We start from the raw sequence: 17,585 nt of genomic DNA, 5'->3' as shown, positions 1-17,585 counted from the left end.
ACTTCTAGTTTCTCTGGTTGTTTTTCTCAATTATGTTTCAGCAATCTCAGTTATTTTTAAAGAAACATACAGCATCGAAATGCTTCTTTGGGTATTTATTTTATCTGTCTTAGATTTTAAGAGTGGACATAAGAAATTCCTGCCTTTGAGACTTTTAAAAGACTATTATGAACAAAAATATCCAGATCTGTAATTGGAAAAAAATCGTGGAGTGCTGAGAATATTAGTTTTTGAAGGGAGAACAAGCAGGTTTGTGGCCTCAGCAGCAACAGGAACAAGCCCTGGTTGCCTTGAAGTTTTATCCAGCAGAGGGCAGCGCTGCACACAAAAACAGAGGGACCAGGACAGTGACATTTGAATTAAAGACATTCTCCAACTGATTAAAGCCCCTCTACAGATTCTCTCATTTAGTGAGGCTTAACCTGTTTTGGCTTACTGAGATACAGGCTTAAAGGTGGAATGGAACTTGAGAATTGATATCCTGGTCTCACTGGCGTGCTCATAGAACTTGCTCTTCTCAGCGTTTGGCGTCTTCCTGTCATCAGAACTGTTCAGTGGTTTGTTAAACACGCACACACACGTGCACGCACGTGAGCATGTCTGTGCATGTATCTGTCTCTTTGCACGGGCTGTGGCACGCACACCTACACGCCTGTATATGGATCTGTTTTCTTGCAGGGGCTGTGAGTTTGGAATAAGAACACAATCCAAGTGTTTGAAGCAACGAACACCTCCCGGTGATTTGGAACCCCGAGTTGCCTTCTGAAAGGTGTGCCACTGCTGCTCTGACTCACTCCAAGTGGGGAAGAGAACACAGTCATGCAAAGATCCCCACTAGCAAATGTAAATCTTCTCTATTTTCCAAAGCACACAGAGAGAAGCACACATTCATTTAAAGAAACAGATACTAGACTTTCGTATAGATGACTTGTTCCAGTAATTTTTTTTTAGTGCATTAACTTGATATAAAAGACATCAGGGGTCTTTAAACAATACTGCCAAGACTTTGATAAGGGACTCAAAAGGAACATCACCTTACCTGGCTAGCCCAGTTTGGAAAGCTACGTGCCAACCAAGGTGCTTCTATAACAAGAGTTGGCACTGCCCCCAAGCTCAATAAACCTGGAGCACCCACCTGGAAGTCGGCAGTCACGGAGCCCCCACACACGTCGATCAGCTCTGTCATGTCATAGTATGCGTCGAATGTCCACACGCAGCTCTTGAGGTTCAGATGTCTGTATAGCTGGATGGTCTTGGGCTCCCGTACACTTGGGTCAAACTGGAAGGGGCGGTCATAGCCAGGGCCCAGGGCAGTACTGTGGAAACCTGCATCATCCAGGAACCCTGCCTCTGCGGGGGAAGGAGGGAGGGGGGAGGGAACAGGAGCTGGTCTGAGCATGCCAGGAGGCTGGGCAAAGGGGAGGTCATGAACCATCCATCTAAGACTATGGCTGGATCTGCCATGGCCTCCCAGTTAGGTCAAGAGGAGAGCTTGTAAGGAGCTGAGGCCATGACTCAGCAGGTGACGTGCTCCTTTCAGAATATGCATGAGGACCCCATTAGGGATCCCCAGAAACCACGGAGAAAAGCCAACATGAAGGCATGGGCGCATAGTCCCAGTGCTGGAATATGGAGACATATGAGCCCTCGAAACCCACAGGCCAGCCGGAGAGCAGCAGGCTCAGTGACGAGATGCTATCTCAAAAAGTAAAGCTGAGAATGACTGAGAAAGACCCCTTTAGTTGAGCATTGGCCTACATCATATGTGTACAAACACACACATGCAGATGAACATGTGCACGTAATATAACCCCCCCATACACACACACACAAACACACACACAAACACACACCAGAGACAGGGACTGAGAGAAACGAGAGCGAGAGTGAGAGAGAGAGAGAGAGAGAGAGAGAGAGAGAGAGAGAGAGAGAGAGAGAGAGAGAGAGAGAGAGAGAGAGAGAGCGCACTGGTGCTAAATGGGGCACTGCCCCTCTAAGAAACCCAGGTACCCAGGAGAAAGAGTGGACAGAGAACACAGCACCATGGGTGAGTAAAACAGTGTTTCCATGCATCCAGTGGCCCACCACTGGGCCTGATGACACTGCTTTGCTATGCGTAACACTCACTGGTAAATGACTATTTTTAAGACTAATTTGAAAGACAGTTTTTAAGTAGAACCATCAAACCAACATCCAATTTCCTTTTTGTCTTTCCTCCAATAGTTTCTGAACTCCTGGGGGGTGGGGGCAGGGCATCTTATTTAGTACATGGCTTGCTAATGATGTGTAACTAAACGTCACCTGCTGTGGGTCAAAATTACTGGATCAAATGCGGACATGCCTGTGAACTGTACTAAATTACAGAAGACAGCCGAACATCTGAGATATAATTGCTTTTTTCACATTTTGTGTGTGTGTGTGTGTGTGTGTGTGTGTGTGTGTGTGTGTGTGTGTGTGTGTGTGTGTGTGTGTGTAAGACCATGGCCTGGGGGTCAGAGGACAACTTGTGGGAGTCAGTTCTCTCCTTCCACCACGTTGGCCCTGAAGGCCAAACTCATGTCACCATGGTGTGAAGCAAGGGCCTACCCTCCACCCTCTGAAAGCCTGGCTGGCCCCGGGATATGACTTTTATAGTACTAAAAGCAGCCATCGTATTTGAAAGAGCTAAAGCATCTCAGAATGTCTGCCACCAGCAGCCAGCCCTTTGTCCCACAAAGACTGGGAACTCAACTGACCTGTGATGAATTTAAACATTTTTAAAAAAATCAGGGCAAGGTAGAGATTTTCAGTTTTTAATCATACCATTTCTTTTGTTGCCTATGTATTGGGCCAATTAAACTTTCACCTGTAGTTCAATGGTTTAAGAATAATTTGCGTTCGGCTAATTCTACTGTACAAAGACCACCACTGCTGAAAACGACACTTAATAAATATGAAAGAACGGATGAATGCATTTCTGTCTTCAAAACCGCTGTTGAGTGAGTCACCGGCAGTAAAGCAGTGGGGGTGGGGCAGGGCGGGGAATGACATCCATTTCATGTGTACTTGCCAAGGTAAAATGGAAAACAGGCTGGACTTTCTGAAAAGTGATCCGCCTGCTGTGGTAAACACAGACGCACAGCTTTTAGCTGCTGGCTTCTTCAGGCCCTCTCATCTGCTGCTGAGCGTCCACCCAGGTCAAGTTCTGGCTGCGACAGGCCCATCCCGTGGCAGTGGAGGCGGGCGATACAGGGTTTTCTCTGGCTTTTCTGTCCTTGCTAGGTTGCAGTGCAGGTGGACATATCCTTCTGCCTGACCCTGCTGCTTCCCCGTACCATCAAGTAGGTGTTGATCTCTAGAGAAGACTGTGTGCTCTAACATGATCTCAGTTCTCGCTTTTACAGTACCCACCCTTCGGTGGCTAAGATCGGTTCTTTCTCTTTCTAAGGATGTTGCTGTTGTGGGAGCCATCATGAGACTAGGATGGTCTCCCTCAGTGTCGATGTCACTAGTGTGCACCATGAGGGTATTTTACATGTAGCGTCACATTCAACGCTCCCAATGTGACTGGTAGAAACAGTTACTTTCATGTCAGAGATATAGACACGGTGGCTGAGAGGGGTCAAGCTACTTCTGCAAAGGTCTGGAGCAGTGGTTCTCAGCCTGTGGGTCATGACCCTCAGGGGATTGAATAAACCTTTCACAGGGGCCACCTAGATCATTGGAAATATCAGATAGTTACATTACGACTCGTAACAGTAGCAAAATTACAAATATGAAGTAGCAATGAGAATAATTATAAGGTTGGGGGTCGGCACAGCACGAGGAACTATATTAAAGGGTCGCAGCATTAGGAGAGTTGAGAAGCACCAGACTAAAGAAAGGACAGGCTCTGCATCTAGGTTAATTGTATTGGAAAGTCCCTCGTTTTCCTGTTTTCTTCAGTTGTGCTACCCCTGTTTCAATGCTTTCTAAGGAGGAAAAATTCATATAGAGTTGAGGGCTAGAAGCCACGAGAAATCTAACCCTCCCCACCAACTCCCGCCTCCAGAGCAGGTACCCAGGAGCAAACTCACCTGAGAGGCCTCGCAGGTCACGGGCGGTAACTAGATTGGAGCAGACGTGCTGGTGTCTGTAGATGGACTCGGACAACAGGAAATGCAAGTTGTGCAAGGGCATGGTGGAGATAAGGGGTAGCATTCCGTCCTGGTGAGGGATCTGCACCGAGATGTGGATTCTAGGGAGAGAGGACAGGGCACGAGCTCAGGTTGGCAGGCTGCAGCAGCCACCTGAATGCATCTTCTGTCATCGCCTCATTGTCTCTGCCAGTGAAGGCAGCCATCTTTTTCTTCCCTTCAAGTTTTCCATGTAGGATTTATATCTGAACGTGAGAGTGGAGATGGACGCGGCGGGGCTGTTTTCACTCCTAATGGATCCTCGCGAGTCGTGGAAATCAGAAGCATAGTTTTCCTTCCTGTACAGGAAAATGTACACACTTTCTGCCCCCACAAAACTGGGGAGGAAATTAGGATGCGCTTTATGGTCTGATTGCTGTTTTAATTGTTTGGTTTTTTTGTTTTGTTTTGTTTTGTTTTACTGCTCTAAAAACTGGTGTCTCTTACAGTCAGGTGCATTTTATAGTCTGAAAGATACAGTGACATCACACTCACAAATTACTTTAAAGCTTCCTTTCGCCATAAGGGTTCATCTCGTTAGGAGCTAAAGGTGGTGCAGTGGCCGTCCCCACTCTGTCTCCATGCACACTGAGGGCTGACATGTTTATATGCCTCTTCACACATGTGTGTCATGTATGTTGTGTGTATGCATAGTTACATGTGTGTGGGTGTGCAAGCACACATGCCTCATGCACCCTTGAGGAAGCTGGAAGCTGGTGTCAGGTGTCTTCCTGGCTCTCACTCCACTTCAAGGCGGGGCCTCTTGCTGAGCCTGGAAGCTCACTGGTTCTGGTAGCCTTAGCTAGTCAGTTTGCCATGGTGAACCCCAGTCTCTGCCTCCCGAGTACTGGGGTTACAAGTGGTTGCAACAACTGCTCAGTTTTTAACATGGGTTCTAGGGATCTGAGCTCCATTCTCCATACTGTGTGCCAAGTACTTTAGCCACTGAGCCATCTCCACAGCCTGTTAATATGCTTTTAAGCATTTACTTTAATGATGATGAAGAAGAAGAGGAAGAAGAAGAGGAAGAAGAGGAAAAAGAGGAAGAGGAAGAAGAGGAAGAAGAAGAAGAGGAAGAAGAAGAAGAAGAAGAAGAAGAAGAAGAAGAAGAAGAAGAAGAAGAAGAAAAAGAAGTTGAATGCTTAATATTTAAGGCCAGTTTCTTCACTCAGCCAGATGCATGCTGCTAACTACAGTGTCTTTCTCCATCTAAAAACAGTCATCTCTTGCCTCTTTCCCTCCAAGGCCCCACACCTTGCACTCCCTTCTGACCATCCTCAGCTTGCAGCAACCTTTCCCTCAATCTCCGAGCTCAGCCCTGAGAAGCCTTTGTCCCAGGCTGTCAGTACCGTATTTCTTCCAACTGCTATTTCTTGCATGCTTAGAGACTCCCCCCACTCTGAGGACAAGGACCATTTCCTTCATTGCTCTTGCCTTTGCAGTGCATGTAGAACACAATTCAAAATAAAATATGAGCTTAATAAATATTGGTTAAAGCCCGGGATGCAAGCTGAGCTGTACTTATGGGCTGCGTTTGTTTTCATTGCACAAGTTTAAATTTCCACACAGCTTATTGAGAGTTTGTTGGGCTTTGCGTTTCTAAAGCTTATGTGTAAGCTTGTTTTTTTTTTAGAGGAATCCAGACTTGGGATGTGAAAGAGCATGGCTTGAGGGGGCCAGTGCTCCCATGTTCTTCCACTACTGCTCCTTGAAATAAATGGTACTCTGTTGAAATGAAGAGGGATTTGCATACGCTTGGACCCACTCCATTGTTCATAAAGGTAAATGCTTAAATTCTATGAAGCTTAATGAATATGTATGACATTGGAGGAATTCTCTTCAGCTATCCAAAAAAAAAAAAAAAAAAAAAAAAAAAAAAGAAAAGAAAAAGAAAGAAAGAAAGAAAGTATCCATCTCTCATTAAAATTATGGTGGCAGAGGAAAAAAAATAAATCCAGTGACTTGTAGTTTGGACCGTGTTATTTATTGCTCTTTGGTTCAGCATATATTCAGCAAGAGTGTCTTGGGGAGCAGAAGCCCTGAACTAGATGGAGGAGACACAAAATAAACAATCACAGTCCCTTCTGTTAAGGGTTTCCGCATCTACCATGCCACACGGATGCTGAGAATGGTGACAACACACTGAAAGTGGCACAGATGGGTATCGGGGACCTCTGCATTAAATTGGAGGGGACGCTGAAAGCGTTCCTAAAAGAGGTGCTGTGCGTGCCACATTACAGAACAAGAGGACTTAAGTACACAGCAAGTGGAGGGAGAGGGAGAGCTGAATTGGGGCCCTAAAGCACAGAACCCAAACGTATTTAAAGACGTTGGGAAGCAAAGCGATTCTCTGCAGGTGGCAGGGCGAGTGAAAAAGCACGAGATGTGATGAAACAAGGCCGGCCAGAGAGACAGGCAAGTGGCCAGACCTCGAGGGGCCTTTGAAGGAAGCTTTTCTTCTGAAGCCTTAATTACCACTATTATAATTTTGCAGAGGCATCTTTCACTGATCTGCCCTAGCTGGAAAACACAGAAGGATGCTTGGAATCCACTCACAGGGGAAGTCATTGCCTGACCTGTTCGGGTGCTCTTTGTGTTTGACGTCCAAGTATTTCAAGGTCGCAATGAAGGACTGCGCCTGGAAGCCTCGAGCTGTCCCAGCCACGACTGGGGTGTGACAGATAGCGCTGTCTGTTCCAATGGTAACAACGTTGCTCCTCAAAGGGGTCCCTACGTGGCCCACCTTGTCCACGGCCTTTGCCACACAACGCACGTGGAACCTCCGGCTGAAGTAAATGCTGTCTAGGACCTGTGGGGGGAAAACAAAGTATCACAGACAGGAACACGCTGCATAAGGACGCCTTTGTATCTGATGGGTATGATAAAGCAAGCACTGTTTATATATATATATATATATATATATATATATATATATATATATGTATATATATATGTATATATGTGTATATATATATATATATATATATATAAAAGATTTAGCTATGGAGAGCATCCATTCAACCCATGGAATGCCCAGCTGTTCATATATCATGTAGTCAATGATATTCACCATGAACCAGGCACTAGGGTCAGAGCAGTACATACTTGTAGTCTAAAGAATGAAGCAAGCGCCCAAAGACAGTCTACAGTAACTGTATCTACTATTCCCTTTAGGCTCGAGGCTCAGCCTAAGGATGACAGAACTGTTGCTCACTGTCTTCCAGCAGGACTCACTGGCCTCCAAGCCTCTGTTGCTGGGAATACGCTGCAGTGAGGTTAAGGCCTGGACACACAAGCCTCCACTCCGTCCCCTAATGACTTTTCTGGTTTAGAATCAGCCTTTCAAGAGTGGATGGAAGTGGCTAAGACAAAGAAACACATGATCCCTTCTTTTATTTATTTATGTATTTATTTTTAATAATTTAATTAACTTATTCAGATTACAACTCAATTGTTATCCCATCACTTGTATCCTCCCGTTCCTCCCTCCCTCCCGCTTTCACTCTGTTCCCCTCCCCTAGGTCCATGACCAAGGGGGACCTTCTCCCCCACTATATGGTCATAGGCTATCAAGTCTCATCTTGGTAGCCTGCCTATTCTTTCTCCAAGTGCCACCCGGCCTCCCCATCAAAGGGAAATGGTCAAATATGGGGCACCAGAGTTCATGTCAGAGTCAGTCCCTACTCTCCACACAACTGTGGAGAATGTCCTGTCCATTGGCTAAATCTGAGTAGGGGTTCGATGTTTACCGCTTGTATTGTCCTTGGTTGGTGCAATAGTTTGAGAAACTCCCCCTGGACCTCGATCCATCCGTCATGATGTTCTTGTAGGTTTCTAGGACCCTCTGGATCCTTCTATTTCCCCATCTCCTACATGTCTCTCAGCTACATGAGCCTTTCTTAGAAAGAGTCACCTCAACAGCAGCAGCTTCTCAGAGCCTTCCCTGCTGCCCTGGCATTCTTCACCACTGGCTGATTGATTACAGAGGCTAACTGGAGGGATTAGCTCCTGATCTTTGTCATTCAGATGCCCAATAAAGCTTCACCTTTTGCAGAAATCTGCTGACAGCATCCTGGCTTCTGTGTGTCAGATAGCTAGTCCTTCCTGAGTAACAGAAGCAGAGAGATGCCCACTGCTCGCCACAACACTGCAGAGGCCATACTGTCATACAAGCTAGAGGCAGAGACCTTGGCCTCAGACACCTCTTGTCCTTTGAACATCTTTCTCCAGATCCCTTCACATTGCCAGAAATGCAGAAGCAGGAGGGGCAAGGGTGGCACAGAGGCAGTGTAGGTCTCTGACACCTGGACATATTAGATGATGTGTGTACACATGGGACGTACAGGTCAGGGAAATTAATTAGTAGTTCTGTGTGCCTTAGACCTCCTATAAAGCAATGACATAAATGTAGACATTCCTCCCATGGAAACAATTTTCATTGAAGTCCATTAAAAATTAAAGAAGATTTCCCCATTAAACTTTTTTTAATTAGCTGCCACCTCTTTATTTATTTATAAATGGACTTAGTCTAGGAGGGATGTTAGGCATGTTACAAAAATGCATAAGCACAATGGTACTAAATAAATAATTGAGGAAGTGAACGTAAAGCAAAGGAAACTGGGATAAAAAGTATTAGTCACCAGTTCATCACAGGAGAAAAGTTATAGCTGCAGTGCTGTAAATGTAGTACCTATAAAAAGTGTTCTTTGGACTCCAATATAAAGGTCTATTAAAGTGGAATTAGATACAATATAATAAGTTGTTAAGTCTTAACTTTAAAAGGCTTTATGTCTCTCTCTTTCTGTGTCTCTGTCTGTCTGTCTGTCTGTCTGTCTCTCTCTGTGTGTGTGTGTGTGTGTGTGTGTGTGTGTGTGTGTGTACGTGTGCGTGCGTGTGCGTGTGCATGTGCACGCGCTGATACATTGGGATCTCCATCCTTGTCTTCCACCTTCTTTAAAGGCAGGGTCTTTTTGTTGTTGGCCACTGTCTTTCATGCTCCAAGCTAGCATGGGATTCTCTTATTTCTACCACCCACCTTACCATATCAGCACTGAAATGATGAGCTGCCGTGTCCAGTTTTTATTTATTTATTTATTTATTTATTTATTTATCCACTTTACATCCCAATCATAATCCCCCGCCTCTCCTTCCGGTCTCACCTTCCCTTACTCTCTCCTCTCCCCCATCCCCTACTTCTCAGAAAAGGGGAGCCCCCCACCAACCCACATCCTCTTCCCCTGTGGCCTGGTGAGGCAGCCCGCCAGGGGGAAATGATCTAAAAGCAGACAACAGAGTCCATTTCAGAGATAGACCCCACTCCCCTTCCTAGGGGACCCACATGAAGTCTGAGCTGCCTATTGGCCAAATCTGTGTAGCGGGCCTAGGTCCAACCATGCATGGTCCTTGGTTAGTGCTTCAGTCTCCATATGCCGCCCCCCAGGCCCAGGTTATTTGGCTCTGTTGGTCTTCTTGTGGAGCTCCTGTCACCTCCAGGTCTTTCTATCTTCCCTTCCCCCCAGTTTTCCACAAGGCTCCCTATGCTTCGCCCAATGTTTGGCCATGAGTCTCAGCATCTGTTCTGATCTACTGCTGGATGGAGGCTCTCAGGATAGCTATGCTAGACTCCTGTCTGTAAGCATAGCAGAGCATTGTTAATAGCATTAGGAGTTGGCTTTCTCCAATCAGGTGGGTCTGAGGTTGGGCCAGGCATTGGATGGAAATTCCCTCAATCTCTGCTATATCTTTATCCCTGAAGTTTTCATGGGTGGGTTGGTGTTTCTCTCCCTCCACAAGAAGTCCTATCTAGTTAGAGATGTCTCAATTCTGAATATGTATGCCCCAAATGTAAGGGCACCCACATTCATAAAAAGAAACATTATTAAAGCTTAATCACACATCGATCCTCTCACATTAATAGTGGGAGACTTCAACACCCCACTCTCACCAACGGGTAGACTAAGCCAGAAACTAAAGAGGGAAATAATGAAACTAATAGACATCATCAATTAAATGAACCTAACAGATATCTGCAGGACATTTCACTCGAACACAAAAGAATATACCTTCTTCTCAGCACCTCACAGAACCTGCTCCAAAATTGACCAAATACTCTATTACAAAGCAAGCCTCAGCAGATACAAGAGCACTGAAATAACCCATGTATCTTATCAGATCACCATGGATTAAAGCTGGATTTCAACAACAACAGAAATAACAAAAAGCCTATACACACATGGAAACTGAACAACTCCCTATTCAATGACCACTGGGTCAGGGAAGAAATAAAGAAAGAAATGAAAGACTTCCTAAAATTCAAAGAAAATGAAGACACAACATACCCAAACTTATGGACACAATGAAAGCAGTGCTAAGAGGAAAGCTCATAGCATTAAGTGCTTTCATAAAGAAATTGGAGGGTTCTCATACTAGCAAGAAGCAAACACACCCAAGAAGAGTAGATGGCAGGAAACAAACTCAGGAATGAAATCAATAAATTAGAAACAAAGAGAACAACTCAAAGAATCAATGAAACCAAGACCTGGTTCTTTGAGAAAATCAACAAGATAGACAAACTCTTAGCCAAACTAACTAAAATCAGAAATGAAAGGGGAGACATAACAACAGACATTGAGGAAATCTAAAGAATCATTAGGTCTTACTTCAAAAGCCTGTAGCCCACAAAATTGGAAAAGCTAAATGAAATGGACAATTTTCTTGATAGATTCCATTCACCAAAGTTAAATCAAGATCAGGTGAACAGGTTAAATAGCCCTATAACCCTAAAGAGACAGAAGCAGTAGTTAAATGTTTCCCATCAAAAAAAAAAAAAAAAAAAAAAGCCCAGGGCCAGATGGTTTCAGCACAGAATTCTACCAGACTTTCAAGGAAGCAGTAACCCCAATACTCATCAAATGATTCCACAAAACAGAAATCGAAGGAGCACTGCCAAACTCATTCTATGAAGCTACAGTCCCTCTGATACCTAAACACACAAAGACCCAACAAAGAAAGAATTTCAGACCAATTTCTCTTATAAACGTTGATGCAGAAATACTCAACAAAATACTTGAACTGAATTCATGTCCAGTTTTATGTGTGTTTTTGGGATTCAAACGCGGGCTCTCGTGTTTGTCCAGCAAGTGGCCTATCTAATAAGCATCTCTCAAGGTCTTTTGTTTTAATAATATAGAAGGCAATTTAAATTTGTGGTATGTTTCCCAAAAGAATGAATTTCCCTTACTCAAGTTGTACCAAAAACAATGGCTACAGTTGGCCCTGTTCTATTGGACTCTTTAAGAAATATAGTCTGAAAGTAATCTCTGAGGTCCAAAACTAGTCAGGAAAGTAGTTTCAGTGAAAACGCATAGACTTTTTGTTATGTGCTAGGCAGCCAGAGTCTGTGTTGAGCCTTTGTCTTGACTGCCTTGCTGTCTCTTTCAGAAAAACACCAACATCACTGGTGTGTAAAAAAAAAATCTGCTGTTGGGCACATCTTCCCAAGTTTGGGTAAACATCACTAGTCACCACTCTCTGGTGAGTGGTAGGTAGTGATGGGGGTCAGCTCTTTCAAATATAAAAATAAAAAAATCAAAACTAAATGAAACGAAACTAAAATGCCACTTTGCTCAAGGAGTGCCTTTTTGTGTTCTTCCACAGGGCCTTGCAAAGCACAGCCCACACAGTAAGTGGTCTATCCTCTGGTTAAAACTCACTCCTCAATGTGCGTCATCCCTGCTGGTTACGTGAAGACCTGTGAATAGGGTAGAAATCAGAATCCATGTCCTCAAGAAGTTTATACCAAAACACTTACTGCATGATGAAAAATACATAAAAAAGGAATGACTTAATGGTGCCCCTCCTGCAATCTTCACTTGCTTAATCATTTGTAAACCACATTTGTCAGAGATCTTGTCAAGTGGCTGAGTGGAAGACATGCTAGTTTATAGATCAGGTGATCAGGTGACTGAGAGAGGTCAAAAACTCCGTTATAATAAGTGGCTGAAAGGTCGGCAGACTCGGGATTTGCAAATACTCCAAAGATGACTGGCTTAGCTCTCTTTCTGTTATACCATGCTATTTTTCCCCTAACATCTAAGAATGACCCTGTTTGTTTTATTCCAAATGCCATGCACAGACTTCATGGAGTTTGACAAAGAAGAGCATCATCAGTTCTTTCCCTCGGGACAGGATCAGGCCGACTCACCTTGTGGTTGACGCTGGTGAATGGTGTGTTATCAGTGATGGTCTCAAAGGGAGACCGAGCCCCATTACCATCGGTGGGAGCAGCCACTTCCCAGCTGAACTGCACAGATGTTTGGTTGATACCAGCCTCGCTGCAGCGGTCCTTCATGACAGCATACTTTGGGAAGCGGGGGTCACAGGGAGTGACACAGACTAGTGGATAGCCGGGAGGTGGGGCTTTCTTGACTCCTTCCTTTGTCACCTCCTCCACGTGATCATAGTCAGCAAGGGTGACAACCTAGGAAAAAACAACAGAGCTTCAGGCTGGGTCCCTGAGACCCTCACAGCCTCCTCACAGGGGATCCATAACCCACAACAAGAAACTGTGCAGTTCTCTGCCTGGTAAAAACAAAGACACTGTGAGTGGAAGACATCCGCCCAGAAGCTTTATTATCCTGTTGACTGCATTCAGAAATCAGAGCTTTATCTCTTAGGTAAAAAGGTACTCCTTTTTGTTTTCACATTGAAAGCCAATTCTGTTATTAATTTAGAGTTCCTTTCAATTGTTAATGGTACGTAGAGGCACACTTGTCCAAAATAGGGGAAAAAACAAAGAAAGAAAGAAAAAAGAAGTATATTGTTTCATAGTCAAGTAAGAGATAAATTCTGAACTAATCATCTCTTTTAATACATAAGAGTCCAGCTAGGGGATTATCTGTTTACTTGACTCACGCATTCAATATCCACTGGTGACCTTTGTGCATTTTCTTATTGGTAAAGCCATTACGCTATTTTGTTCCTCCCAAACTGAGAAACACAGTGCCACATCCCTGTATGGACTGACTTCTGTGAATGCTCAGCATGAAGGACAATAGATATGTAGTAGGATTGCCTCCTTACTCTTCCCACCAAAGCAATAAGAAAATCAACTGAATTGCATTTTCCTTGTCAGGTCACTGTGGCAACTGCATGGTCTTGCCTCAGCAGTTGGTTCCTTCAGCCTCAGCTCTGTTATTCAGCATTTGGGACAAATAACTGTTTTGTGTTGGTGGGGGCCATGTTGTGCACTATAGGGGGTTACAGAATCTATGGGTTCTACCTACTGGACAGTCCTGGGACCCTGTGTGAGAGATGGACCAAGTTGTAATGTCTCCAGACATGGCCCATTGTTCTCTGTAGGGAGAAGAGGGAGGAGAAATCCTCTTGACTGAGTGCCAAGAATAAAGAGGGGACCCACTGGGGTCTACCTTCTCTCCAGTTCTCCTCTACCAGCCACTGAGACACAAAAGCACCATCCTCCGGATCAAGCGACTCACAATGGGTGATGCTGGCAATATGAGACTCCCCGCTGCCTCTTGGTCTAGGATTGTCACCGTAGCAGTGGTCACATCTCCGAGCACGGCTTCCACTGGATCATCTGGGCCAAGGACTAGAGAGAAGGACTCATGCCACTCTCGGTCTTCATTGGACAGGATCTCGACTTTGAAGAAGATTTGATCCACGCCTTCACCAAGGAGAAAGTGAAAGGGGCAAAGGCTCTGTCAGTGCGTGCACTGACGAGAGCGCGGGTCGTCATAACTCAGACATCACATTAAAATATGCCCTGTCCTTTCAGGGGCTCCTCACTGCTGATCACTGCAGACTCATCTCAGTGAGGAATCTGTTTTACAGAGCAAATTCTACCTGGTTGAGACGTGGCACTGCGGATTTACTATGCAGCACCATATGAGGATTAATGGCCCCTGCCTGACACAGGCTGGCTGTAATAAAAATCTATGATCCAAAGTACACTTCATCCTGGTTACAATTTTTTTCTTTTTGCTTAATTTTTCTTCCCCCTTTTCCTTGCGTGGCTGGGAGAGCCTATATCCAGGTGATCATGAAGCTATCCCCTAAGAAACAAAGGCTCACAGGCTGCCTATCAGGCCAGGCTTTGCTAAGAGGCTAACATGGAGGACTAGACGCTGGGAGGAAGCAGGCAATGGCTATAGAAATTCACTTCAACTCTTGCAAAGTGCGTGGCAGGGAGGACCTTTCCTCCCCTCCTTCTCACATCTGGTCTGTGCTGCTTCTGACCTATCTTCCCCTCTGAATCTCAAACAGGAAAAAAAAAAAAAAAAAAAAAAAAAAAAAAAAGAAAGAAAGAAAGAGGAAGGATGAGTAGAGGAGAAATAGTGCAGACGTGGCTCTACCATCCTAGAAAACACCAACTAGAGAATCAAGGGATGGAACTTGTGCTGGCTGGTTTTACGTCACCTTGACACAAGCTAAAGTCATTGGAGAGGAAAAAAACCTCAGCTGAGAAAATGCCTCCATAAGATCAGGCAGCAGGCAAGGCTGTAGGGCATTTCCTTAATTAGTGATTGATGTGAGAGAGCCCAGTCCATCATAGGTGGCGCCATTCCTGGGCTCTTGGTCCTGGGTCTTATGAGAAAGCAGGCTGAGCAAGCCAAAGGGAGCAAGCCAGTAAGCAACATCCCTCCATGGCCTCTGCATCAGCTCCTGCCTCCAGGTTCCTGCCCTGCTTGGGTTCCGGTCCTGACTTCCTCCAGTGATAGACTGTCATCTGAAAGTATACGCCAAATAAACCTCACTTCAACTTGCTTTTGGCCAGGGTGTTTCACAGCAGAAACGGAAACCCCGACTAAGGCAGAGCTGAAGGCTTGTAAAGTTCCAGTGAGATGTCAGAGATGTAAAAAACACCTATCTCGAACCTCTAGAAAGTCTGAACAGCGATTTCTTGCTTGCTGCATCACAAACGGTACCAGGATCTACATTACCCATTCAACTCCCTGACACCACCCGCGCCCCCAAGTTCTATTAAGACAATAACAACCAGCATGCAATTCAGTTTGGCATCTGGCTGATCCGCTTCCTCTATCACCGTGGCTCTCAACCTTCCTAATGCTGTGACCCTTTAATACAGCTCCTCATAAGCCATAAGATTACTTTTGTTGCTATTTCATAACTGTAATCTTGCTGCTGTTATCAATCATAATGTAAATATTTGATATGCAGATGGCCTTAAGTGACCCTTGTGAAAGGGTCATTCAACCCCTCCGCCAAAGGCAGCAACCCACAGGTTGAAAACTACTATTCTATCAAATCAATACGTCAGATAGTCAAACAGTTGCCTGTGACTTGGTTCTTGTCTTTCCCAGACTTATCACTATTTTTGTCCCTAGGACAAAGCAATAGGCTATGCTGTTTTCCAGTAGATGTAAAATCATTTGTATCCCTCAGATTCTGCTAAGCCCCAAGGTCCCGGGACAGTGTTTTCCACCGTATATTGAACGGTGTATGTGCATATGTTATATCTGTATTTGAAATCAAGTGTTGTTCTCACTCAACTAAACAGCAGGCTAACAAATCCTTTCCCATAAACCTAAATGCTCAGTCTGTTCTGCAGATAGGTACTTTTGCTTTTTAAACTAGCTAAGATGTTACATGCAATCTCAAATATATACTTAGTAAATGTTTTATATTATTGAAACTATTATATTCTAATTTAATACCTCAGCATAATCCTTTATTCAAATATAAGACATTTACCTCTCCATTAGGAAAACCCCAGCTAGGCAGTGGTAGTGTACACCTTTAATCCCAGCACTTGGGAGGCATAGAGATGGGGATCTCTGTGAGTTTGAGGCCAGCTTGGTCTACAGAACAGTTTCAGGACAGCCAGGGTTATGCAGAGAAACCCTGTCTCAAAATGACAACAACAAAGAAAAGAAAGAAAAAGACAATCCTATAAATGGACCTGATTGGGAATGGGATGGACAAGAGGGCAGTGGGGGAGTGAATATGCTCAATATCATTATATAAAGGTATAAAAGCATCATAATTAAATCCATTGTTACATATAACTAATAAATGCTGACACAAAAACAAAACAAACAAAACAAAAACCAAAAACCACACACACACACACACACACACACACACACACACACACACACACACACAAAGAACAAAAGAAAAGAAGAAAAGAAAATCCACAGACTGAACTTGGCACTCAATTACCAGGACTGAATTTCAGTACTCGGCTCTTGGGGTAATAGTCCACACCAGACTGGGCAGAGCCATCTCGAGTGCTGCACCGGATCTTGGAGGTCCTGTTTTGATCGCCTCTGCGGATGACCTTGATGCTCAGAACTGCAACGGCATCTGGTCCTGCAGGTTCCCGGACTTGGTATGCGGCCTCTTCAAACTCAATGGTGGGGGCTAAGAAAATGTGGGCGGGAAAGTAAGAGCAGGTTGGCAAAGCTCAAAGGATGAGACTTCCATGAAAACAGCGTACAGCAACCAGCGGGAACTGTTTACAATATCCCAGTCAAATGGTTGGCAATTATAACGATCAGGCAGCTTTTACTCCTGAGCAACGTTTGAGACAAAAGAACTGCTCTGGGCTCCTGTAGGTGCTATCTCTCACATGAGAAATGTGTCACGGCCAAGCTTCCAACAGGACACTTTAGTGCAAAGAATGTTTTTAAACTAAAGTTTTAAAATTAAAATTTGCACTATTTACCAGTCGTAGGTACTCAATCAGTATCTATGGATTGATTACATAAACAACTTTTTTAAGTTATGAGCTCTATATTTTTAAGGTTTAACATGGTATCTCACTTAGTGAGTTGTTAAATGTATCAACTCCATGGTTTACTTCTGGGCCTTTAGACATTTGTCTCGGTGTTTTAACCTCCTCTGTGCCATCTTTTTTCTAAGTTCTCAAAATTTATTTCAGTCAGTATAGTTAGTTTAGGAACACAAACTTTCTTAATTCAATATGCTTTGAGACACTATTATTTTCTGTTGGAAATGATTAATAGTAATAATTTTTTTTTTTACTCCCTCCTCCAATTCAAATTTCACAAGGAGAAGGTTAGGATGGTGTCAGGGAAGAAGATAAAAAATAGGAAGATCAAAAACAGTTACTTTATATCATCTTAGTGCGTTGGAGAATATTTTAGAAGTTTCTCATCTCCGTTTCTTTCTGTCTTAGAAAGTTTCCTCTTGACTTTACAGTTTTAAGTAAGAGGCTCTTTGAAACACTGGGAGGCTGCTGGGCAGGGCGAGTTTGCTACATTTTGAATCTTTGACTTTCATCCATATTTGCATATGTACATGTGGGCAGATGCCCGTGGAGGCCAGACACCGGGCCTTGGATCCCTTGGGGCTGGGATTTGAGCAGTCAGGAGCTGCTCAAAGCAGATGCTGGGAAACAAACTCCAGCTTTCAGCGAGAGCAGAA

At 44.3% G+C, this 17,585-nt stretch overlaps 1 protein-coding gene across 1 annotated transcript in view; it reads right to left on the bottom strand.

The window, feature by feature from the left end:
* Positions 1-17,585, bottom strand: part of Fras1 (Fraser extracellular matrix complex subunit 1) — a 401,691-nt gene that overhangs the window by 15,004 nt on the left and 369,102 nt on the right. The window contains exons 61-66 of the mRNA XM_051170886.1: positions 16,359-16,559; positions 13,652-13,839; positions 12,358-12,633; positions 6,731-6,963; positions 4,056-4,216; positions 1,136-1,350 (exon numbers count right to left, since the gene is read on the bottom strand). Of these exons, the coding sequence (XP_051026843.1) occupies positions 1,136-1,350; positions 4,056-4,216; positions 6,731-6,963; positions 12,358-12,633; positions 13,652-13,839; positions 16,359-16,559 (1,274 nt within the window). The remainder of the gene's footprint in view (positions 1-1,135; positions 1,351-4,055; positions 4,217-6,730; positions 6,964-12,357; positions 12,634-13,651; positions 13,840-16,358; positions 16,560-17,585) is intronic.

Source organism: Acomys russatus, chromosome 28 (genome assembly GCF_903995435.1).
Source record: "Acomys russatus chromosome 28, mAcoRus1.1, whole genome shotgun sequence".
NCBI classification, from domain to species: Eukaryota; Metazoa; Chordata; class Mammalia; order Rodentia; family Muridae; genus Acomys; species Acomys russatus.
This window is presented reverse-complemented; position numbering and strand designations above follow the sequence as displayed.